Source organism: Ailuropoda melanoleuca, chromosome 4 (genome assembly GCF_002007445.2).
Source record: "Ailuropoda melanoleuca isolate Jingjing chromosome 4, ASM200744v2, whole genome shotgun sequence".
NCBI lineage: Eukaryota > Metazoa > Chordata > Mammalia > Carnivora > Ursidae > Ailuropoda > Ailuropoda melanoleuca.
Window position 1 is genome coordinate 109,847,570 of NC_048221.1, and position 24,715 is coordinate 109,872,284.

Consider the following 24,715-nt stretch of genomic DNA (forward strand, 5'->3'; position numbering starts at 1 on the left):
CTTGGTTTCAGCTCAGGTCATGATCTCAGGAATGCGAGATCAAGCCCCACATCGGGCTCCACGCTCAGTGTGGAGTCTGCTTAAAACTCTCTCCCTGTCTCTCCCACTTGTACTCTCTAAAAAATAAAAACACAAAGAATATTAGATATTATGTTATTTATGTGCTACTAGTTAGTATGGTTACAAAGAACATCATTACTGTAAAAAGGCATACTTTGTTTAGGAGTGAAATATTGTGATGTTTGCAACTTATTTTCAAAAGGTCACGAAAACTATTCAGGCTACCATAACAAAATACCATAGACTGGGTAGCTTAAACAACACAACTTTATTTCTTACAGTTTTGGAGGCTAAAAGGCCAAGATCAAGATGCTGCCCAATTCTGTTCCTGGTGAGAACACTCTCCCAGGCTTGCCAACAGCTAGCTACCTTGTGTCCTCACAATGGTGGAGAGGGAGAACAAGCAAATCTCTGGTGTCTCTTCTTATAAGGGGATTAATCCTATCATGGAGGGTTCCACCCTCATGACCTCATCTAAATCTAATCACCTCCCAAAGGCCCCATCTCCAACATTATTACATTGGGCATGAGGACTTCAGCATATGAATCTTAGGGAGACACAGTTCAGTCCACAGCAAAGTGTATATATAAAAACAAAGCACACACCATAGCAAGTTAACAACCAGCAACGCTAGTAGGGAAAGGGTATACAAGGTTTTATTACTTTCAATTTTTCAAAATAGAGTTGGGAAGACTTTTGAAGCTGCTGGTGACAAAGCCTGGGTAAAGGTTAGTGTCACATGAGCGCGGTCTTCAAGAATGTGAAGTACTATCCCATGGAAACGTTTTCCTTGTGTCGCTCCAAAGACAGGGCTTGACCTACTTGACCCACTGGTAGACGCTGAGGTGGCACATTTAGTCTCCATATTAAGAACTTCCTGAAAGACAGAGCTGTCCAACAATGGAAAAGTTGCTCTCAGAACCCAGGTGCTTCTCAGTGAAGTGTTAACACAGAGCCTGGAGAACCACGTCAGGGATGCCACGTGCACAGGCCTCCACAGCAGGATGGAGGCCAGAACCACCAACTTTCCAAATTTAAGGTTATACAGACACATGAGCACCCATAAGCATTACAACGTCTAACAAGTAATCTACAAGTAGAGATGGCTTTCCAGTGATTATCTTAGAAGAATCTGGAGAAAAGAGTTTTAATAGTTCAGGTGTACATTTGTGTTCACTTATTGTTCCCCACAGGCAGAATCACCCATCAACTCAAAATTCAGGTTATGCTCTAAAGTGTCTCTAACGTATCAATTGCCTTGCAACAAACTGACACTTTAGCAAAACTGCCTGTGTGACCATACTTCCCACCAAGCCAAGTGGGGTTTCAGCTCACCACCCTCCCTCTCTAGCCAGAGCCCCGGTCTACCCCCTACACTAGATCTGGCTTGCTCAAATCTTCTTTCCTTGTTCCCTCCCAAGTTTCACTGTCAGCAAAGCTCAAACACTATTTCCTCAAGTTGATCCTTCTTTAAAAGCAAAGGATATGGGTTAGTAGATCAAGACAAGTAAGTGGGAACATACGGTTTGTTTTCAGTTGCCAAACTGGTCATCTGGAAAGGGCTCATGGTCAAGGCAAAGTGGTTAGTTGTGTCAGCCCCTACCAAAGAAGACCACACCCTGCTACTTCCACGTGCCAACCCTAAGTAGAAACACTCTTCTTTTCAACTTTCTGATTAGGAAGAAACAATAAGCCCAATATACAAGATTTCCCACCACCATATGTCCAAACACAAACACTCTTTTGTACCAATCTTGATATATTTATTCACACATTTGATAAAAATGTCACAGTTAGAAGTGAAATCATTACAATGACATAAGTAACTGTACAGACCGACCCCAAGTACAGAGTCAAGTTGCCAAAAATCAGAACATGAGCAACACCGCGCCTTAACACCTGTGCACTCACACACTCTTGCCCATACCCATCCATACCCCGACAATCACAGGTGCTAAGTTCAGACATAACGCAGGGAAACTTTCCCTGGCTTCTGTCAAGTCCTGGGGATGAGAAGAGAGAAATGATCAATGAAAAAGGAGTTGGGATTGCTCTATGTATCTCTCTGTTCTGCCAACCACTCAGAGAAGGCAAGACAAGAAAGATGGGGGCAGTTATTTCCTTGGCACAAAACTTAACAGGCAACAAAAATGTCAAGGGGTTTAAATCAGTCTGAGGTTCAGATCCCCTTTTCAACACAAAAGGGTAGCAAGTGGGGAAAAAAGGAAAAATCCAGCCATTTTAAATTCTAGGGAAAAAAGAGGGAGTATTGAAAACTTGATCCCTATTCTCCTGTCAGATGGCAGCATGACCAAAATAAAACCAGCCAGGCCAAACTGATACCATCTGATTGTGACTTTATCCAAAGAGCGTAGTTTGCTTTCATTTTAATTCTGAAGAGAGGAAGAAAAATTTTTCAGAGGAACGAGAGGGTTACATAAACCACATCTCCATTATATTAGCATTTGGGGCAAGATTACATCTATTTGTTCACATGGCTTGTCTATAGCTCTGAGAGCTCCAAGGAAGCGGCCCAACCCCCATTCCTCTGCCTTTAGCCTTCCAAGATGGACAAGTCCTCAGCATCCAGTCAAACCTGAAGTGTGAAAAATAACGCCTGAATCAAAACAGTGTTTTCTATACAGTGGGACTATGGAGAAATCCTATTCCACTTCCCTATTCCTACTTGACACAAAGGTTCAAAAAAAAAAAAAAAAAAACCAAAAACCTAAAGTGTGATGTTTTGACCATCAACCCTATCAAAACACTGATGACACAGAAAGCTACCATCTGAAAGGACTCATTTCCAAGTATTCCTCGTGAATGAGCTAAGGAAGGAGGCGATGATCCAAATTAATATAGTGTATGAATACAGAAGAACTGGCCAATGCAAAGGAAACGGCTTTGGGTAGGGGGAGTCAATGGGGTGGTATTTGGGAGGCAGAGAGAAATTTCTTGGTACAAATTTGATGTCCCTAAAGATAGAAGCAGGGTGAGGACAAGGCACTTACACTGCCAAACAACAGTTCACATCCATTAAACACTAAAACTGTTACCAAGAGCACTCCCAATGACCCCTCATTAAAGACTCGACCAGCCAACTGCACTTTCCAGTTGGACCTTCAGAACTGAAGGAAATCCCAAGTGCTGCAGAACCGATGGTGGGAACTGGAATGTTGGCAGAGGAAACTACTCAGAGGAAGCAAAACGAAGTTGTCCCCTTTTGGCCTGAGGTGAGAGGTTTGTTCCAGATTAGCTCAGTGAAATACTGAATTGCAAGCTGCTTGGCCTGAGAATATGACAACGCCCCCATGGATGCCTCCTTCTTCTGTTTTGATAAAGAGCAAAAAGGGCTCTGAATGAAATCGGACACCAGTTACTGAGTTATCTTGCACTGGTGGTTACAGCAGACGCCTTCTAATACATGTCCCTGTTCTGTAGCAGATAAGGGACTGAGACAGGGCTAGAAGCAGCCTGTCCCTTCTTATCCCAAAGCCCTTCAAGCGTACTCGATCCGGGCAGGGCCACAACTACCCTCATTCTTCCGCTCGGAAGACGGGGTGGTAGCCTTGGCTTCACTACCGGTTTCCAGAGGCTTAGACGAGATATAGTCCTTTACTTTGATCTCCATGTTCTTGGCTTTAAGAGTGGCCATGTGCAGCTTCTCCAGGAAATCTGGCATGCCTGGTGGGAGAGAGGGAAATTTGGGTAGGCTGAAATACAAACCAACAGTAGGATCAAAATTAGATGGCCTATTTCTTTCATGGTAGAGAGCCAACTCCTTCTTACAGAGATCACAGCCTGATTGACAAGCTGTGAGTTTTAGTTGCCTCCCAAAATGTATGGGGAGTGAAAACAATCCATGACTTCTGAGATCCTTTGAAAAGGGGTACCAATCAAGCCAAATAAATTCCCAAAGGCTTTTAGGTGATTAAAATATCACTTATCAGGGATGCCTGGGTGGCTCAGTGCTTTGGGCGTCTGCCTCCGGTTTGGGTCATGGTCCAGGGGTCCTGGGAGCCAGTCTGGCACTGGGCTCCCTGCTCAGCAGGGAGTCTGCTTGTCCCTCTCCCTCCCCCTGTGCATGCTTTCTCTCTCTCTCAACTAAATAAAATCTTTAAAAAAATAAAATATCACCTATCAGTAGCATAGCCTAAATATCTGCCCATTTTATTTAGACAAATATCAAAGACAAACACCTAATCTCTCCATTCTCCTCCTGAGTTATCTGTCATAAGCTGCCCACAGAGAAGAAGAAAGAAAATCACATGAAGATGCTTTTTAAAACAGGAATCAGAAGGAAAAGGTGCAGTTACAGCTGTGATGTATAGCCTTTGTCAAGACACATGGTGGCCCCTTTCTCCAGAATACTATCCTATAACGACCACATTTTCTACACTAGATTTTATGGCCTCCAACACTATCTTAAAAGAAAAAATGTTCAAGTGCATTCATATACACAGTCCATATTTAAGGAATTAAGCAAATGTTCTCAAAATTCCCGTCTGGGCACATGTTGCTTTCTGGGACTCCACAGTTTTTATCCCTCAAAAGTCCAGCTGGAGGCTTCGGTATCTTCATAATATTCAAGAACAGACTTGGAAGGATGTCTAATTTCTCCAACAGTGCTCCCATGAGACAAGCACTAATCCTCTTGCTTGCCATTTAGAGCTAGAGAAAAGCAAAATGCTCAACCCAGGTTCCAGGCCCTGTATACAAGTACCCACTCACCACTGGAAACCATCCAACTAACGCAGTAACGAGGAAACACAGTCTGGGGATTGTCACTGTATGTCAACAAGTAGTCAAAGCCATTCTGGAAAAGAAAAAAAAGGAAAAATAATGATATTTGAATTACCTACCATACATTCCATATCCAGTACCACAGAATAATCATGATCTGATTCTGGGGCAGACAGTGCCGTTTTTTTACCCTGTGCAAAAAAAAAGAGTTAATACTGAAGACTGCACAGGTTGCTATCCATAGAAAGGCCTGCCTGCAAGGTTGGCCCTCAGGTGGTGTCTGGGAAATTGGCTCCCAGAACATTTCCAGTCAACAGTCAACTGGTAAGAGTGGCTCCCTATGTCTTGTCTGTTCGTGCAAACACTACAGTTTATGCTGAATACCTGCTTTCTTTCTGGTGCATCTGGAATTTTGATATGTGCTATGCAGAGCATCCCTATGTGACCAGCCCTCAATAAAAATCTTGGGTGCCGAGCCTCTAATGGGCTTCTCTGGGCAGAACCATCACAGACATGTTGCTCTATTTTTGCTGCTGGAAGGAGAATGTGCTCTGTGTGACCTCCCACAGAAGAGAGAGAGAGCAGGAGGAAGCCTACACATGGATTCCTACAGATTCTGCCTGTCTCTTCCCTTATGATGCAGCTGTGTATCCTTACTAAATGATTACAATACATCTTAGTCATGAGTACGGCTATATGCGGAGTCCTATGAGTCCTTCTAGCGAATTTTCGAATGTAGGGTGGTCTTGAAAATTCCATCACATACCCTCAAATGTTTAAAGGTCTTAATCTTTACCAAAATGGTATAAATTCTACTACTACTATGACTAATAACAGCTAACATTTATAGAGCACTTAACAGTGAACTGCTTCCAACTTGAAATAATCCTATAATGTAGGTACTGTTACCTCATTTTACAGAGGAGGAAACTGAGCACTAACAAGTTAAGTAACTCAGTCCAAGGTCACCTATATACTCAATGACAGCCAAGATAAACCCAAAATTCTGACTGCAGGGCCTATGCACCCACTCTTTTTGGCTCAGCCCTCTCACTGCCTATTACAGTGAAGGACAGGGAATTAAGGAGATTTCCAGGTGTCTTGATCCTAGGAGAGATGTGAACCAATTATGCTCCACCCAAAGGGTTAAGAGATAACCCCTTTTATGTCTGCACTTTTTAAAGCAGACTAGCCCCAACTTCAGGTGGGAGAACTACAACTTTAAATTCCCATGCTTTTACTCCAAAGTCCATCTTTTTTTTTTCCCTGAATGAATTGTTTAATCTTTTATTCACTTCCTCAACATATATTTAAATGTCTGCTTCGTGTCTGGCACTGTGCTAGGTAATAGAGCAAACAAACATGTGCTAGTCCCTGCCCTCAGGAGCTTTCAACTAACAGATCCCATAACAGAGATACAGGATGAATACCATGGAAGTAAAGAGAAAGGAGAGGGAAGCCTGGGTGGCTCAGTCGGTTAAGCATTTGCCTTCAGTTCAGGTCATGATCCCAGGGTCCCGGGACTGAGTCCTGAGTCCTTGCTCAGAGGGGAACCTGCTTCTCCCTCTGCCTGCCACTCCCCCCTGCTTGTGCTCTGACAAATAAATAAATAAAATCTTAAAAAAAAAAAAAAAAAGGAGAGGTAAAACCCATACAGTGGAAACTTAACAGTATCCACCACAAAGGCTGGCTGCAAGACTAAATGATTTAGTACATAAAAAGACTTTACTCTTTTATAAATATTCTTTTATGAAACACTTGGACTGGGAAGTCAAGAGACCTGGGTTCTCATCCACCACTGCTTATATTTTAAAAAAGGAAACCAATCAAAAACAACGATTACCCATTGGAAGAAGAAACAAAGATATAAGCAAAATCACTCTGAATAGTTCTTATTTTATAGATTTGATTTTGGAAGGGTAAGTTTTTTCATAATTTAATAAAACAGAATTAAATTTAAAAAGCAGTATCTAAAAATCGAAAAGTAAAATAGAAAACAGGAAACCTAACTATGAACTGAGTTGGAAGGAAAAAGCACAAAGAGAGCACCTATTTCAATAGCTTTTAAACTCAGTATTTTGTACACTGTGTACACATCCTAAGGATAAAAAAACACAAATTTTATTTTATTTTTTTTTAAAGATTTTATTTAGTTATTCGACAGAGATAGAGACAGCCAGTGAGAGAGGGAACACAAGCAGGGGGAGTGGGAGAGGAAGAAGGAGGTTCATAGCAGAGGAGCCTGATGTGGGGCTCGATCCCATAACGCCGGGACCACGCCCTGAGCCGAAGGCAGACGCTTAACCGCTGTGCCACCCAGGCGCCCCAAAAAAACACAAATTTTAAATCACCACATCACTGGTGATCTTGGTGGTATTATTCTGAGGCTGGTGTGTGCGTATTTCAAGTTAAAGCAAATAAGTAGTTATGTTCAGGTGATGAACTGAGAGTTGAATTTTCCAGCACAGAAAAAGATGATAGATGTAAGATATAAAATATAAATAAAAATCCTCCAATCTGAAATATGAACTAAAAATGTTAGCATGAGGTTAGGATTTATCTTTAAAATAAGCAACATTTATTACTTAGTTCTAGCTTCTGAAAAGGCCTAAAGACAATGAGAAAGCCAACAGCTCTGAGTAATCCTATTTATTTTTAAAGATTAAATTTTTTATTTTATTTTTTAAGATTTATTTATTTGAGAGAGAGAAAGAGAGAGAGAATCTCAAGCAGACTCCCTGCTGAGCACAGTCTGAGGCCGGGCTAAATTTCATGACCCTGAGCTCATGAACTGAGCTGAAATCAAGAGTCGGATGCTTAATTGACTGAGCCACCCAGGCATGCCTAAAGATTTTATTTTTAAGTAATCTCTACACCTAACATAGCGCTTGAACTTACAACCCCGAGATCAAGAGTCGCATGCTCCACCAAATCCTGGTTTAATTTAAATGACATCTTAAATGGAACCAGGGCTCCCTAAAGAAATGCTAATTTCCAGGTTTACAGCTAAAACTATACAAGATGAACCTGGGACACCTTATAACACCAGAAAACAAGGGAACCCCTGAGGTTAAGTCAAAAGGACTCGAGCCAGTTAAGAGGAGGCTCCTAATGGCCAAAACTGGACAATTTGAGTCTCAATAAGAATAACTGTAATGGATTAAAAAGAACCAAACATGTTAAAAACTGAAATATCTATACAAGTCTTCTATTAGTTCTTCCATAGCAGACTAATGATAGTTCTTTAAAACAAAAACGAAACTTAACCTTTGAAGATCCCTGGTTGAAAGAATTATTTTGAAACTCATAAATAAAGGAAACAAATCAACCATTTCTCTTATTTCCCTTTCCTATGTAAACTAAAGGAATACAAACAGTGAGAAAATTTTTCCTTAATGTATTTTAATAAGTGGAAATAAATGAAGGAATTACAGAATCAGCATTTTGTTATACCACTAATGAAATAATGAATCTGAGCAATAATCAATCATTTCTAAATTTACAAAGAAAGAGACAATCAAACATCACTTGCCTTCTAATAAAGTGGTCTTGCCCAAAACAACCAACAACCTGAATCTGTTTAAGCCTCAGGTTTGAACAGTACATTAACTACCAATACCCAGGAAATACAGGCAGGGGACAGAGGAACATGTTAAATGACACTATGGATACTACTGGGTGTATACAATCATCAAGATCTAGAACAAAGAACCCTGCTTTTTCAAAAAATACAATTGCAAAAAAGAAAAAAAAAAAAGGAAACTTACTTCAAAAGACTCAAGACTCAAGATACTGAATCAATATCTGGATCGTATTTGGGTCCTTATTCAAATAAACCAACTCCAAAAAAATGTCACAATCAGGAAAATTCAAACACTGACTAGATTATTTGATATTAGGGATTGTTAGGACATTGAAGTTATGTTTTCAAAAATCTTTTCAAGATTAATACTGAAGTATATCCACAGAAGAATTCTTCTATGGTTTCTTCTATAGCAAAACTAGAAACTGCTTTAAAATAAGGATAGCAGGAAAAGGGACAAGAAAGGGTACAGATAAAACAAGTATGGCCATGAGTTGATCACTGCTGGAGCTGGGGAAGGTTCATTATACTACACTCTACTTCTTTACCTTTCATATACATTTCAAATTTTCCCTAATAAGAAGTAAAACAACATACCTTGGCTCAAGGACTACTTTCCATCTAGCAGTCCAAATGCAGCTGCCTGGTTTTCAAGTACTCTCTGTACATGGTCAATGCAATTTATCACTCTTCCCTAATCTTTTTTTTTTTTTTTTTTTTAAAGATTTTATTTATTTATTCGACAGAGATAGAGACAGCCAGCGAGAGAGGGAACACAAGCAGGGGGAGTGGGAGAGGAAGAAGCAGGCTCCCAGCGGAGGAGCCCGATGTGGCTCGATCCCGCAACGCCGGGATCACGCCCTGAGCCGAAGGCAGACGCTTAACCGCTGTGCCACCCAGGCGCCCCTCTTCCCTAATCTTAACCTTCCTTTCTAAGTGGTGAGTCTCTGAACATATTCATGGCTCATGCCTGTCTTATCTTTGGTATATCATTTTTCCTCTATCCAGTCTGCCTTTTCAGAAGAACCAACTCAAATCTTACCTTTCCCTAAGAGCTTGCCACAAATATACTAGAAGAATTATATATATAACTTATTGTTCCTCCACCTCAGCTGAAAGAAATTATTTACTGGGTCTCTACTTAGATGCAACACACTCTGCTAGGTGCTGAATGATGCCTTAGTTGCTCCATGGTCATAGCTTCTAAAGGCAGCAATGCTGGAACTCAACTCAGTTTTTTTCAAAGAGGAAATAAAGGAAAAGGTCCAAATTTCAAAAGCAACATAAAGGAAAAAAGTGAGGCCTAAGTCTGCCTCCCACACTATCTCCAGCCTGACCCAGGCTCCCCTTTCCTAAAGGGGACTAGCCATGGACAGTAGCCTTGCTTCTTCTTTTCTATTCTCTAAAGCAAGGACTTTAAAACATTTTAAACTATAACACACTGTAAATAATCCTTTTTACACTGTAACCAGCTCTCTCTCTCAGCCTCCTACACACATTCATACATACTTATGTAACTAAACAAAAGCCTCATGAAATACGCTTACACTGGTTTGATTTCTACTCTACGTATTCTCTCTTCTTTTTAAAGCTGGTCATAATGCACTAAATTAATTTTGTCTTCCATTAATGGGGTAGCAATCCGAGGTTTGAAAAACGCTGCTCTAAAAATAGTACACAAGTAAACACACAGATCTCCCAGTTAAAAAAAGAGTCAAACACCACATTGACTGAAATGAACCACCATTTCTGTCTAAAATATTTAAAGTCCTACGTCAGGCAGTATAAATAGAACAACCTGTTGAAAACAAAACCATACTAAAGCACACAGTTCATCCAGCTCAAAAACAAAAGTAATGGGAAGAAACAAAGCCTTTAATTATAAAGTGAAACACAACTAAAAACAGCAACCAGTGTAGTCAATATGTAAGCTCAAGAGACGTGGCTAAAAAAACTAAAAAATAAAACACTCCCTAAGTTGAAAAAAATATTCTTCTCAAAGAAAGGTCAAGAGAATTTTAAAGAAGGCTGAGAGGATTAGTCTAACCCTCTCATTTTGCAGACAAGGAAACAAAAGTCCAGAAAGGTTTTAAGTGTTCTGCCCACTGAGGTGAAATTTTTTTTTTAAAAGATTTTATTTATTTATTCGACAGAGATAGAGACAGCCAGTGAGAGAAGGAACACAAGCAGGGGGAGTGGGAGAGGAAGAAGCAGGCTCACAGCGGAGGAGCCTGATGTGGGGCTCGATCCCATAACGCCGGGATCACGCCCTGAGCCAAAGGCAGATGCTTAACCGCTGTGCCACCCAGGTACCCCACTGAGGTGAAATTTTGATGGAAAAGGTGCTCCCTTCAATTCCTAAAGAACGATGCTAACAACAGGCCATTGTCTTTTCCTGTCTCTCACACAAACGGAAGTCAGTGGGTCATTAGTACTCCGTCCTGGCAGATCTTCCAGGTGTATCACCCTATAGTAGTGCTTCCCAAACCAGGAGCATCAGCCTCACCTGGGAACTTAAAAATACTTCTTGGGCCATACCCAAGCGCTGCATGTTAACAAGCTCCAGCGGACTCTGATGCATGCCAAGTTTGAGAACCACTGCCCTTCTCAGTTCAGACAAGAGGCATTCCTTGATAAAATTCCAAAGCCACTACACATCATCTCTTGGATGATGTAAAACTCACCTCATCAAATGACTTGTGGGGACGGATAACCATCTGGGATTCATACGATCGAACCCTTACAAATTCTGGAGACTCTGGAACACTAGGGTGCTCCACAGCACTGGTAAGGAAAGAAGTTAAGGAAACTCTTAGTAATGTCTATATATAAGAAAACAGCAGGAGAGCTATAGTTAAGAGGAAAATCTAAAAAGCTGGCCCTAATTTTTAAAATAAAACAGAACAGTCACTAAAATGAATGAATACAAACTAAGTTCTAAAAACAAAGTGAGTTTCCTTGGTGATTCCTGGCTCACTAGGCTTTGTGTTGAAGAGGAGGGTACTTCTTTTTTTAATTATCAACACAAAGGAACTAAAGAAACAGTTTAATGAAAAGCTTACACAAATCCCTTCAATCTTCCCAGACTGTGGTCACCAGTCACAGCCCACTCATGTTCTAGCTGGGATGGATGGGATCCTAGCATCACTCATAACAGCACTGAGAACATGCAAACTCTGACCAGACATATATGAAGGACACAGTTAAAGGAACTCAGCAGGAGCCACAGGTAACCACACATACCGCGACACCAACACCATCACATTGTTTTCCTGATCCACGCTATACCGTCGAACATAAACATAATCCCGGGAGTACATCGGATACTAAAGAAAAGGAGAGGCAGAATTAGTATTCTGCCCCACATGGACGTGACAGAAGTAAAAACAGTAGTAAAAATACTCACAGGAAAATGGGTTACCCAGTGAAGAACCTCAGAACCACTAACCACATCCCTCTCAATCACTTCCAGCTTGATTACCAGGGCATCCCACTTTTTTCTATATTCCGTATCCAGCTGCAGAAAGAGAAAAGACTATGAAGACCTAGGAAATCCAAAACAAAGTCGCAGAAGGCTTCTCCAGATGCCTGGACCTATGACCCAAGGACTTTACTCTGAAACAGTAACCTGACCTAAAAATGACAAGGTGTGAAAGACACGGCTGTGTTTACTACAAATAAGTCTTTTAAAATACTTTCTTATAGGCCAACAGCATTACCTTGCAAGTTAATCTTTAAAAAAAAAGACAAAGCAAAGGATAATATAAGAAAAAAATACTGTAATAGACATGTCTGGGGAAAATACAATAAATAGGTAGTGATAAAAATGTGTAAGGGCAAAACAATTTTTTAAAGTTTTACACAGACAAAAGTCCCAAAAGTATGAGCAGACACCTCACACAAAGAAATGCAAGTAACATATTTTTTAATTTCTAGCATGACAAGTAAGTAGGGAATTTCAAAATAAGACATATCATACACATCCAAACCAACAAAAATTCAGTATAAATTGGCAAAATTCAGTGCTTGGGGGGAAGTGTGCACTTGCATATTACTAGTGGGTGTTTTAATCAATTAGTTACTGAAAACCTGACAAAACAATGAACTATCCAGGAAGGAAAATAATTTTTTTATACAATTCTGGGTGAGACCATCTCCCCTTTTCATACATTTCCCCCCAAGGAAGAAAGCAGTCTTTGAAAAGATACTCTTCATTTTTACTAAATAAATACCTTCACTATGGAAATGTTCCAGATCGGATCTGTACTGAAGAGGAAAACGCTACAAAGGACATCATTGGGTCAAAAGATAAAAACCGGGGGCGCCTGGGTGGCACAGCGGTTAAGCATCTGCCTTCGGCTCAGGGCGTGATCCCGGCGTTATGGGATCGAGTCCCAACATCAGGCTCTTCTGCTATGAGCCTACTTCTTCCTCTCCCACTCCCCCTGCTTGTGTTCCCTCTCTCACTGGCTGTCTCTATCTCTGTCAAATAAATAAATAAAATCTTAAAAAAAAAAAAGAAAAAAAAAAGATAAAAACCGGAATACAAGCAGAAGATAACACACGAGCTGCATCCATGTTAAATTTATAGACTTTGATAAAGACACCATGGTTAAGAGAATATGTCTAACTTTAGGAAATACACACTGAAGGATTTTGGAATAAAGGGTCACATATGTAACTTGCCCTTAAATTATTTAAGAAAAAATAACTATAAAGCCTTATAAAATATACTAAAAACACTCAAATACATTCCTCTATTCAATCTTCCCAACAGCCCTGCAAGAAGACAGAACTGGTCTCATCCCCACTGGACAATGAATGGTAAAGTCCAATGTTTACCCAGATGCTATCTGACATGAGATGAAGGGTACAGAGATAGATAGATGTACTGAAACCATGTCTTCTGAGTCGAAGAAATTATTCACGTGGACAGTGGTAAGTGGATTTCTAGACTTAGAAGCTCCAAATCTGGGAAGAAAAATTTACTCACCTGAACATTGAAGAACTGCCGGGGTGTCACATCTGTATAGGTTCCAAAAACTAGAATGACAAGAAAGAACAAGAGATGTTTGCCACACCCTCATCACTGAAACTTATTCCTATCACTTAACTGCATTTCAATTATAGAGTACTGAAAGATCTTAAAGGCAGATTCAGAAACTAGACGTCATATTGGGGCACCAAAGTAAGACATAAACAACCTACAGCAAAGTACAGTAATAAAGACACTAAGATGCTTGTCATCCGGGAGAAGAAAAACAAAAACCAGGAAATCATGGCAAATTTTCTGAGCAACAACCAGATCAGTTTAGAGTATGAAGTACAAAAGTCCCACACATTTGGGCAATCATGGAACACACCTGCAAGGCAGCCAAGCTGGGCTCACCTCTGTACTGGTAAAGGTGGGTGCCTGTAATAGGGCGCCGCCAGAGCTTAAAGTGTTTCTTATCCATCACCATTTCCCATGGCTGCTCTTTGCTCCCTGAATCTTCATTTCCTTCTCTCTGTGATTTTGGTTCTGGAGGGTGGCGTTCAACTCCAGAACGCTGAAACACATGGGACATTTCTTCCAACCGTTTCATCTCATCAATGGATCTGCAAAAGGAGAAAAACAAAAGGAATGGTGTAGGTGGTTAAATCTTCCCATTTATGTGTTTTAAAATTTCTTGCAATGATCTTTTATAGTTTCCATGGAGTACAATGTTGAACAGAAGTGGTGAGAGCAGACATCTTTGTCTTATTCCTGCCTTATTTCCAGTCAATCCTGTGAAATGAAATGTCCACACAATGACTTGTATAAGAATGGTGTGGGCTGGGGTGCCTGGGTGGCTCAGTCAATTAAGAATCTGTCTTTGGGGGCGCCTGGGTGGCACAGCGGTTAAGCGTCTGCCTTCGGCTCAGGGCGTGATCCCGGCGTTATGGGATCGAGCCCCACGTCAGGCTCCTCTGCTATGAGCCTGCTTCTTCTCCTCTCCCACTCCCCCTGCTTGTGTTCCCTCTCTCGCTAGCTGTCTCTATCTCTGTCGAATAAAATAAATAAAAATCTTTAAAAAAAAAAAAAAAAAAAAAAAAAAAAGAATCTGTCTTTGGCTCAGGTCATATCTCAGGGTCCTGGGATAGTCCTGCATTAGACTCCCTGCTCAATGGGGAACCTGCTTCTCCCTCTCCCACTCCCCCTGCTTGTGTACTCGCTCGCTCTCTCTCTCAAATAAAGAAATAAAATCTTAAAAAAAAAAAAAAGAATGGTGTGGGTTTAAAACAGTATGAAGTGTAGTGAAAACTCAAGTTCCTGAGTCTGAATCCCAGTCCAACATTCATTAACTAAAACATTACTTAATCTCTATTCTTAATCTGTAAAATGAGGATAATAACAGGACCTACCTCAAGGGCTGATTATAAAACTTAAACAATTACATATTTTTTCTCCTCTTTTAAAAATATAATTCACATTCCCTAAGAATCATCCTTTTATAGTTTACAATTCAATGTTTTTTAGTATACTTACAACATTGTGTAACCATCACCACTAATTCCAGAACATTTTCATCATCCCCCCAAAAATCCTATACCCATCAGCAGCCACTCCCCAGTCCTGCCTCCCCATAACCTCTGACTACCACTAATTTATTTTCTGTTTCTATGAACTTGCCTATTTTGGACAATTCATATAAAGAGAATCATAGCAATAGTCTCTAGTGTCTGGCTTTTTTCAATAAGCACATTTTCAAGGTTGATTCATGGTGTACTTTGTTCCCTCTTTTTTCGGCTGAATATTTCACTGAATGGATATATCATATTTTGTTTATCCATTCATTAGGTGATGGACATTTAGGCTGTTTCTATTTTTTGGTTATTACGAATAATAACGCTATAAACATTTGTGTAGAAGTTTTTATGTAGACACAGGTTTTCAGTTCTCCTGAGTAGGTTCCTAAGAGTGGATATGCTGGGTCATAGCAACTCTATGTTTAACCTTTTGAGGAAGTGCCAAATTATTTTCCAAAGCAGCTGCACCATTTTATAGTCATAACAACAATGTATTAGCGTTCCAACTGCTTCGCATCCTTGCCAACACTTGTTATTAGACAAAGCTATCTTTCTGATTCTAGCAATTCTAGTGGGTGTGAAAAGTGTATCTCATTGTGGTCTTTGATTTGTATTTCCCCAGTGACTAATGATGCTGAGCATATTTTCAAGTGCTTACTGGCCATTTGTGTATCTTTGGAGAAATATCTATTGAGATCTTTGCTTATTTTTAAAATGGGCTTTTTACTATTGAACTGGAAGAGTTTTTATATACTCTGAATAATAGCCCCTTACCAGATATGATTTATAAAAATTTTCTCCCATTCTGTGGGTTGTCTTTCCACTTTTTTGATAGTGACTCTTGATGAACAAAAGTCTTTAATTTTGATGAAGTCCAATTCACCTACTTTTTTGATTGCTTATGTTTGTGAAACCATCACTTCCTAATCCAAAGTCATAAGGACTTACATCTGTTATTTTCTTATAAGAATTTTAGTATGTATTAGAGTGGCGCCTGGGTGGCACAGCAGTTAAGCATCTGCCTTCGGCTCAGGGCGTGATCCCGGCGTTATGGGATCGAGCCCCACGTCAGGCTCCTCCGCTATGAGCCTGCTTCTTCCTCTCCCACTCCCTCTGCTTTGTGTTCCCTCTCTCACTGGCTGTCTCTATCTGTCGAATAAATAAATAAAATCTTTTAAAAAAAAAAGAATTTTAGTATTAGAAAGAGTTTTAGTATTAGTTTACACTTTGATCCATTCTGAGTTAATTTTTTGTGTATGGTGTGAGGCAGGGGGTCTAAACTCATTATTTTGCATGTGCATCTCCAGTTGTCCCAATGCCATTTGAAGACTGTTTCCCCATTGAATTGTCTTGGCACTTTCGTTGAAAATCAACTGGCCATAAGTTTAAGGGTTTATTTCTCAACTATCAATTTTAGTCTAACAATTTATATATCTATCCTTATAATACCAGTACCATATCATCTGAACTCTTATAGACTGGTAGCTTGGTATTAAGTTTTCAAATCAGGAAGACTGAGTCCTCCAACTTTGTCCTTCTTTTTCAAGAGTGATCTGACCATTCTGGGTCTTTTTCATTTCCAGCTGAGTATCAGGATCAGCTTGTCAACTGGCACAAAATAGTGTGCTAAGATTCTGATAGGGATTGTGTTGAATTTATAGATCAGTTTGGCTAGGATTGTTATCTTTATAATATTATGTCTTCCAATATATGAACACAGATCTTCCCATTTATGTGTCTTAAAATTTCTTGCAATGATCTTTTGTAGTTTTCAGCAAAAACATGGAGTACAATGTTAAATACAAGTGGTGAGAGCAGACACTTTTGTCTTATTCCTGTTCTTACGGGAAAAGCTTTCAGTTTTTCACCATTAAACTATGTTAGCTGTGTTTTTTGTAGATGGCCTTTAACAAACTGAGGAACTTTCCTTCTATTCCTAGTTGCTGAGTGCTTTTTATTTTATCTTGAAAAGAGGTTGGACTGCCAAATGTTTTGTATATACTGAGATGATTATGTGGTTTTTGTCCTTTATTCTATAAGGTGTTGTATTAAACTGATTTTTATATGATGAACTAACCTTGCTTTCCTGAAATAAATCCCACTATTCCAATTCCTTTTTATATATTACTGGATTCCATTTTGTAAGTATTTTTCAGAACTGCCTAAAGCTTTAAAATATTTCAAGATAACACCATATATTTTTTTCTGTTGTTGTATATCGTTTAGGGACATATAAAGACACAGAAAGGAACGCAATACAACAAACAGGTAGATAATCTGGGGGAGAGGGAAGATTGCAACTGGGCAATGGTACACAGGAGGCTTTACCTATAATATTTTCTTTCTAAAAGTAACTGTATTTGGGGGTGCCTGGGTGGCTCAGTCGGTTAAGCAACAGACTTTTGGTTTGGCTGAGGATCATGATCTCGGCATCCTGAGATGGATGGAGCCTTGCGTAGGTCTCTGCGCTGAGCAGGGAGTCTGCTTGGGATTCTTTCTCCCGGCCTCTCCCTCCCCCCTCCGCTCTTCCCCCTGCGCTGCATGTGCTCTCTCTCACCTTTTAAAAATAAATAAATAAGGGGCGCCTGGGTGGCACAGCGGTTAAGCGTCTGCCTTCGGCTCAGGGCAGGATCCCGGCGTTATGGGATCGAGCCCCACATCAGGCTCCTCTGCTATGAGCCTGCTTCTTCCTCTCCCACTCCCCCTGCTTGTGTTCCCTCTCTCACTGGCTGTCTCTATCTCTGTCGAATAAATAAATAAAATCTTTAAAAGAAAAAATAAAATAAATAAAAATAAATAAACTCTTTAAAAATATGTAACTGCATTTGTAACATTCATGTAAAGTCTTTTTATATATCCGAAAGAGTTTTTTTTTTTTTTCATAAAGAAAGAGCAGGAGGGGATGGGCAGAGGGAGAGGGAGAGAGAATTTTACCCTAATCCACGTGGAGCCTGGTTAAGATTCTCTGTTCCCCTCTCCCTCTGCCCACCCCCTCATGCACATGTGTGCTCTCGTTCTCTCTCTCAAATAAATAAAACCTTAAAAACAAAAACAAATGAAAAAAAACTTGGTTTGTATTTTCCCCTTAACCTTTATTTATTTATTTTTTTTTTTAAAGATTTTATTTATTTATTTGATAGCGATAGAGACAGCCAGCGAGAGAGGGAACACAAGCAGGGGGAGTGGGAGAGGAAGAAGCAGGCTCACAGCAGAGGAGCCTGATGTGGGGCGATCCCACAACGCCGGGATCACGCCCTGAGCCAAAGGCAGACGCTTAACCGCTGTGCCACCCAGGCGCCCCTCCCCTTAACCTTTAAATAGCGGTTAGGAAAGAAAGATTGCTGTCTGTCTGTATCATATACGACTCCTGCTATTCAAGACTGAAGAAGACACCAACTACTAATACACTCTGTCTGAAATGGCCACTTATCTTCAACCTTCAATAAAATGTAAGGTTCAAGGTTAACTTCCAGGCAGAGTTAACCATATACATTTACTTTTATTCCGCACAGACACATATCACATTATATAATTAATCTTTGTATCTGCCTCCTTTACTAAACTATGAATTCCCTAATGTCCCAAAATCAGTCTCTTTCATATCTGTATTTCCAGCTCCTAGCAAGTACCTGGTAAACATAAGGCACTCAAGTGTTTACTCAACTGAGTAACTATGAAAAGTAGGCCCCAATAATTCAAATTCTTATTAAAAAATTACATAAATACATTATTTTAAAAGCCAAAAATTCAGTCATACTGGTAACCCAGTTACCCAGATTAAAAGTTTAGAGCAACCTAAAGTGATGATGACCATAAAGATCTGTGTTCCAGTCCTGGCTCTGCCAACGGGCTGTATAATCTTACTCAAGTCATTTTACCTGTAAAGCCCTCCCTTTTTCCACCTATAAAGTTAGGACATTATTTAAGGTTTCTATTAGCTTTAAAATTTCATTTTTCTGAATTTTAAACTTTGGACTTAGATGAAAATATTTATACAGGGGACGTTTTGTTGTTTTGACTGCTGAAAATCTTTTCATATTCAGGAGAATCCCAAAATAAGTGGGATACAGTCCGCTCTCAAGCCCTAGCAGTTAGAGTACAGCACCTAATTTAAGTGAGGTTAATTAGACACTTCTGGTAGAGAATATGAATCCTGAGGAAATAATACAAGGCACGGCATCTTTTGGAGATTATTCTCAGTAATCCTGAAGGAACTGAGTGTCCAGCAGTGCAACCAATCTAGGGAAAACAAAACCAGCAACACTGCCCTGAGGAGATTATCCCTACAACAGGTCTTGGCTGTTCTCTTGGCCAACCTGTATTCTGGCCTTCTAGTCAATGCCCTGAGTGACCTAACACCTTTAATTAATCCCTTTGACTAATGCCTTTTGGCTTAAGTCAACCAGTATCAGCTTCATTTGCAACCAAGAACCCTAGCCAGTACAATTTAGTGATGCTCTGATGAAAAAAGTTTAACCATTTTTTAAAAGTTTTAATTTGAGGGGCGCCTGGGTGGCACAGCAGTTGAGCGTCTGCCTTCGGCTCAGGGCGTGATCCCGGCGTTGTGGGGTCGAGCCCCACATCAGGCTCCTCTGCTGTGGGCCTGCTTCTTCCTCTCCCACTCCCCCTGCTTGTGTTCCTTCTCTTGCTGGCTGTCTCTATCTCTGTCGAATAAATAAATAAAATCTTTAAAAAAAAAAAAGTTTTAATTTGAACTAAAAACTGCAAAACAGGATTCACCGCTACCACTGCAAACACATACAGCAATAGGGAAAGAACTTTACAATACACAATAGGATCTTTCAGGAGAAAGCAAAAGCAAAACCATAGCTAGACTTGCTTAGAGAACAATTCAGGCATCACATGGCACCAATTATGACATTTTTCAGGACTAGTAAGGCATTCTTCAATAAAAATTAAGCACCACCCTTGAATGGCATTCTTATCACATAATGAGGAAGGGCAGAAATACCTTATTAAAACTACATCAGAGGCTCTTAAAATTACATAGTAATAAGATTTTAAGAATATTAAACTATGACTATATGCAATATTTTTAATGGCCTCCTAAGGTGGTACAGAGCTTCAGACCCATTGCTTAATCCACCTCTCCTATATAATTAAAGATCACTATGTGACCTTGATTAAAATTATGAGACTAAGTCCCCAAAGGGGGAGAAATATGTCCTGTGAAGGCCATGACATTCATTCTTGAAATAACACAACCTAAATGCCGGCGCAAGACTGCATCATGAAATGCAAATGATTCTTGTCCCCAGATTCAACAACCTCTGAAGGGTCTCAACTTCTAAATGCTGACATGACATACATAATTAGCACACAGGTGCCCAAAGTGACTCACTACCATGTACGTGGAATAAGGAAAACCTCTCACCATACATCTCTTTAGCCTGCTGTGCCAAATCTTGTTTGGACAGGGTGGGTGTCTAAACCTTGTTAGATATCTGAGACTTAAATAATAAGAAAGGACAAAAGAGATTATTCCCAAAATAGTAACACCAGATTAGTAAGAGGATCAAGAAAAGACACCCAGCGCTTCCCTTTCTCCAAAATTAGAGTCATTTCAATATGTGAGAAAGGCTGGACTGAGAGGTATGGAAACTGAAGTCATAAAACTATTAGAACAGAGTAGTAAGTATAACCAGTTTTGGCTCATGAAGGAGGTCCTGCCATCAGTATACAGAGCTTGATATAAAGGTCCAATATGATTCAAATGAAGCCATCCCTGTAGTCAGTAATTTCAGCAAGACAACTTCCTCATTTCACATAATCCCTTCCTTAAACTCCAAATTATTGTCAAAGTTAGAGACTTTCAAGTATAACTGTTATGAGGCACAAGAAATACAAGACATCATCTGGTTCATTGCAATTCTGGGCCAACTGGTTAATGGTAAAATAATGAAGACAATGTCAAAAAATTCAAATCAGGTTTTATGTAGTTCTGATGATCTAAGAAGGATATGTCAGTAAAAAAAACCTTTAAGTGACAGTGGCAAAAAAGAAAATGGATTTTTTTGTTGATCATCTATCTAATTAATAACATACTGAAAAGCTAAAATTATTCTAAATGCCCTGAGACAATTTTCTTTATGAAACAATTTTCTTTATGAAACTTTACCGGCACGCACTTACTCAAATTTCTGGAGCAATGGACTGTAACTTTTTTAAAATGAGGAGGGGTTAATGGAACATTTTCCCCTAGCCTTTCATATTTCTTAACTTCCTTCCTCTTTTTGTTCCTGTAACTTTTTTTTTTAAGATTCTATTTATTTAGGGGCGCCTGGGTAGCTCAGTCGTTAAGCGTCTGCCTTTGGCTCAGGGCGTGATGCCGGCATTCTGGGATCCAGCCCCACGTCAGGCTCCTCTGCTGGGAGCCTGCTTCTTCCTCTCCCACTCCCCCTGCTTGTGTTTCCTCTCTCACTGGCTGTCTCTCTCTGTCTCTGACAAATAAATAAATAAATAAAATATTTTAAAAAGATTTTTTTAAGAAGGAGAGCACATGTGCAAGTGTGCACAAGCAGGGGAAGCAGCAGGCAGAGGGAGAAGCAGACTCCCTTTGAGCAAGGAGCCCCAATGCGGGACTCAATCCCAGGACCCTGGAAACATGACCTGAGCCGAAGGCAGATGCTTAACCGACTGAGCATCCCGGGCGCCCCTCCTGTAATTTTTTTTTTTTAATATTCCAAAGCAATAAAAAATTGCTACTATATTTTTCCATAAGATCTGCCCTGGGCTCACAGAACGAGTGATTCTATACCAAAAATAGTGACTGAAAGTTATTCTGTTTGACTTAAGTGAAATCAATTGGGTAAGAATCCAAACCAAGCCTTAAAAGACCTGATTTCTACACCTGGACCCCAGTCAAAGTCACTTTGTACAAATTACTTTTCTCAAATTTTCTTGCTGTTGCTAGATAAATTAGATTCTATTTGTTAAGACGTTCTTAAGCACAAGAGAACTGAAAGTAAGGTTATTCCTTTTCATTCTGAATTGTACTCGAATAACGTAAGAAAAAACACATACCACATTAAAGTACACATTCAAAGAGAGTACTAGGACAAGAGGGTACAGAAACAGCAAAGAACCACCAAATGCTGTGATTTAGTGGCCATGGTACAACCATGCTCTTCTTCCATTATACAATGAAAAAAATGCACTTGTCCTGAGGCACATTCAACTGTGCTTCATTACGGAAGCCACCCAAAATCCTTTCACTAGAACAAAATCTAAGATGTTCTAAACTAGCTATGACAACCTCAGCAGCAGCTCCTTTAAAGCAAATTGAATACTTAAGCAAAGAAACCTGAATCCAAAATATTTCATTCAATAAAAGACAAAATATTACAAACATGAGAAAACTATAGAACCACTTTACAATCAAGATATAGTTGAATAGCATATTTGTCGCCCTGGCAAGGTAACATACATTTTTTTAAAATCCTCAAAATGGACACCATCAAATTTTAAATACACGACTGAATTCAGGCTTGAACTGGAAAATGAAGTGTAAATGAAGGCCTTTGCTAAATAACAAGTCTGGAGGATGAAAAAGGCACCTTAAGTGTTCTGACTGACCTTAATCCGAGTTTATGATATTCCCAAGTGGGAAGAGAGCAATACCTCTTCAGGAGCTGGATCAGAATAATATATGTTTGTACAGCCCCTAGATTTCAGAGACAGCCCAAAGAGGGAAAAGAGGGAAATACAGTGAATACGGAGCCTGGCCATCAACTGGTCTCTTTCTGCCACAGTGGGTAGTAACTACTGACTCAAATGTTTACCACATTAATTTTTTACTTTGTTTCCTTCTCTAGCTCCTGCTAACAGCAGACCTACTTAACAGAAGTCTCCAGGATATACTGTCCATAAAAACACATGAAGTAAGCCAAAGAATGTCATTTACCATGGAGGCCCCCAACACTAGTCAATTCCCACCCCAAAACATCTTCCCTCTCTTTTGCACCAGGTAACCCTTTTCTGGTCTTTCTCCTCCTTCCCAAATAGATCCAACTGGGAATTTTCCTCTCAAACTTTACTGTGGAACATGGATATTTCACCAGCAAAACAGAATGAAAATTCAAACAGTTAATTGATAATTTCTTAATTTAAGTTTTCTTCCCATAAATATTCTCACCCTTGAGCCTGTTTCATTAGACCAATGGACAAGTTGCAAGATACTAACAGAAATTAGGCAAACTACCTGTCAAAAAATAAACTACCTGCTTTATCATATTAACATTTTTGTGAATAAGATAGTTGTTATAATTTTAAATTATATTTATATCCTCAAGGTGGATATTTAGTGACCAGTAAATTTTCTATTTACTAATATTTATACAAATAATGTCTACTAATGCAAGAATCAGAAAACTACAGTCTAGGGGCGCCTGGGTGGCACAGCGGTTAAGCATCTGCCTTCGGCTCAGGGAGTGATCCTGGCGTTATGGGATCGAGCCCCACATCAGGCTCTTCCGCTGTGAGCCTGCTTCTTCCTCTCCCACTCTGCCTGCTTGTGTTCCTTCTCTCGCTGGCTCTGTCTATCTCTGTCAAATAAATAAATAAAATCTTTAAAAAAAAAAAAAGAAAAAGAAAACTACAGTCTAGGACCAACCACCTATTTTTGTAAATAAGGTTTTATTAGGAAACACAAATTTAGGGGGAGGGGAGAGCAGTTTAGGAACATCAGTTAAAAGGAAACACACAGACACTGTAGAGTGAGAGCTAAATCAAATCAAAGCTAAATCATGAGATTACTTGAAAACTGTAAAGGCTCAGATTTAAAACCATAGATTAACAAATTCAATCAGTGGTACTGCCTTTTTTCACACAGAAGTTTTGATGATGACAGCGTGATTTCAGAGCCTAATGAAACAGTATTTCCTAAATTCTAGTTAAAGCAGCAAAAATCTGACCTAATTTTTGCAGGTTAAAATGTCTGGGCTCCTGGTTTATCTGAGGAAGACAAAAATCCCTTCCAGCCACAGGAGTCACGATAACAAAAGAGCTTTCCGGGCATTTCTCACGATATCCCATTAGGAATCAAGTAGTTCTGTAATTGCATAACCATACCCTTAGGTCAAATTTAAAACCTGTTTTGAGTTTGCACCTTTCTGGATGAGTTAAAGATTACGTGAACAATGGGTTACATGCCTTCAATATCTAATTTATTTTTTACAACGTTATTTCTTCAGTGTCACGCTCCCTATTCAAAGTCTTCCCTCCTACGCTAACCTATACTTCGTTATTTCTAACCCGACAAGTGAAATTAACTGAGAGGCAATAAAAACGTGGTTTGATAAAAAAGAATCAAGTTACTGGAACGCCACTTCAAGCACCACCGGGTAAACGGGAGACACTGAGCCAAAAAGGCAGGCCCCAGGGTTTGCCGTGCCAACCTCCCAACCTGACCGGCCCCCACCCCCAGCGAAAAGAAACGACCTCGCCGCAAGGCTCACCTCTGCAACTCCTCCTCCTGGATCCTCTCCTCGTCCCACACGAACACGCCAGCGAGCGCCGCCATCAAGGCAGAGGCATGGCCAGGACGGCCTCGCAGCCGGCGCCAGAGGCGTCCGAGGAGGACGCGGCGCGAGCTCTCAGAATAGAGGCGTCCGTACAGCTGCGCGATCTGCTGCGCGCGCCGCACACGCAGGCCCGTCACGAAGCGGCACTGATTGGCCAGCAGAGCGAGCAGTCCCCCGCCCCGCGCCCCCGCGCGCCCCGCCGCCGCCGCGCCCCGCCACCCAGGCGGCCAGGGCCGG

General features: G+C 40.2%; 1 protein-coding gene across 1 annotated transcript in view; it reads right to left on the reverse strand.

Moving 5' to 3' along the window:
* Positions 1–309: 309 nt before the first annotated feature.
* STARD7 (StAR related lipid transfer domain containing 7) overlaps positions 310–24,715 on the reverse strand; it is a 27,812-nt gene continuing 3,406 nt past the window's right edge. The window contains exons 4-11 of the mRNA XM_034657289.1: positions 24,413–24,711; positions 13,777–13,985; positions 13,381–13,430; positions 11,794–11,904; positions 11,631–11,713; positions 11,072–11,171; positions 4,793–4,877; positions 310–3,745 (exon numbers count right to left, since the gene is read on the reverse strand). Coding sequence (XP_034513180.1) covers positions 3,561–3,745; positions 4,793–4,877; positions 11,072–11,171; positions 11,631–11,713; positions 11,794–11,904; positions 13,381–13,430; positions 13,777–13,985; positions 24,413–24,711 — 1,122 coding nt within the window. The 3' untranslated portion in view covers positions 310–3,560. The remainder of the gene's footprint in view (positions 3,746–4,792; positions 4,878–11,071; positions 11,172–11,630; positions 11,714–11,793; positions 11,905–13,380; positions 13,431–13,776; positions 13,986–24,412; positions 24,712–24,715) is intronic.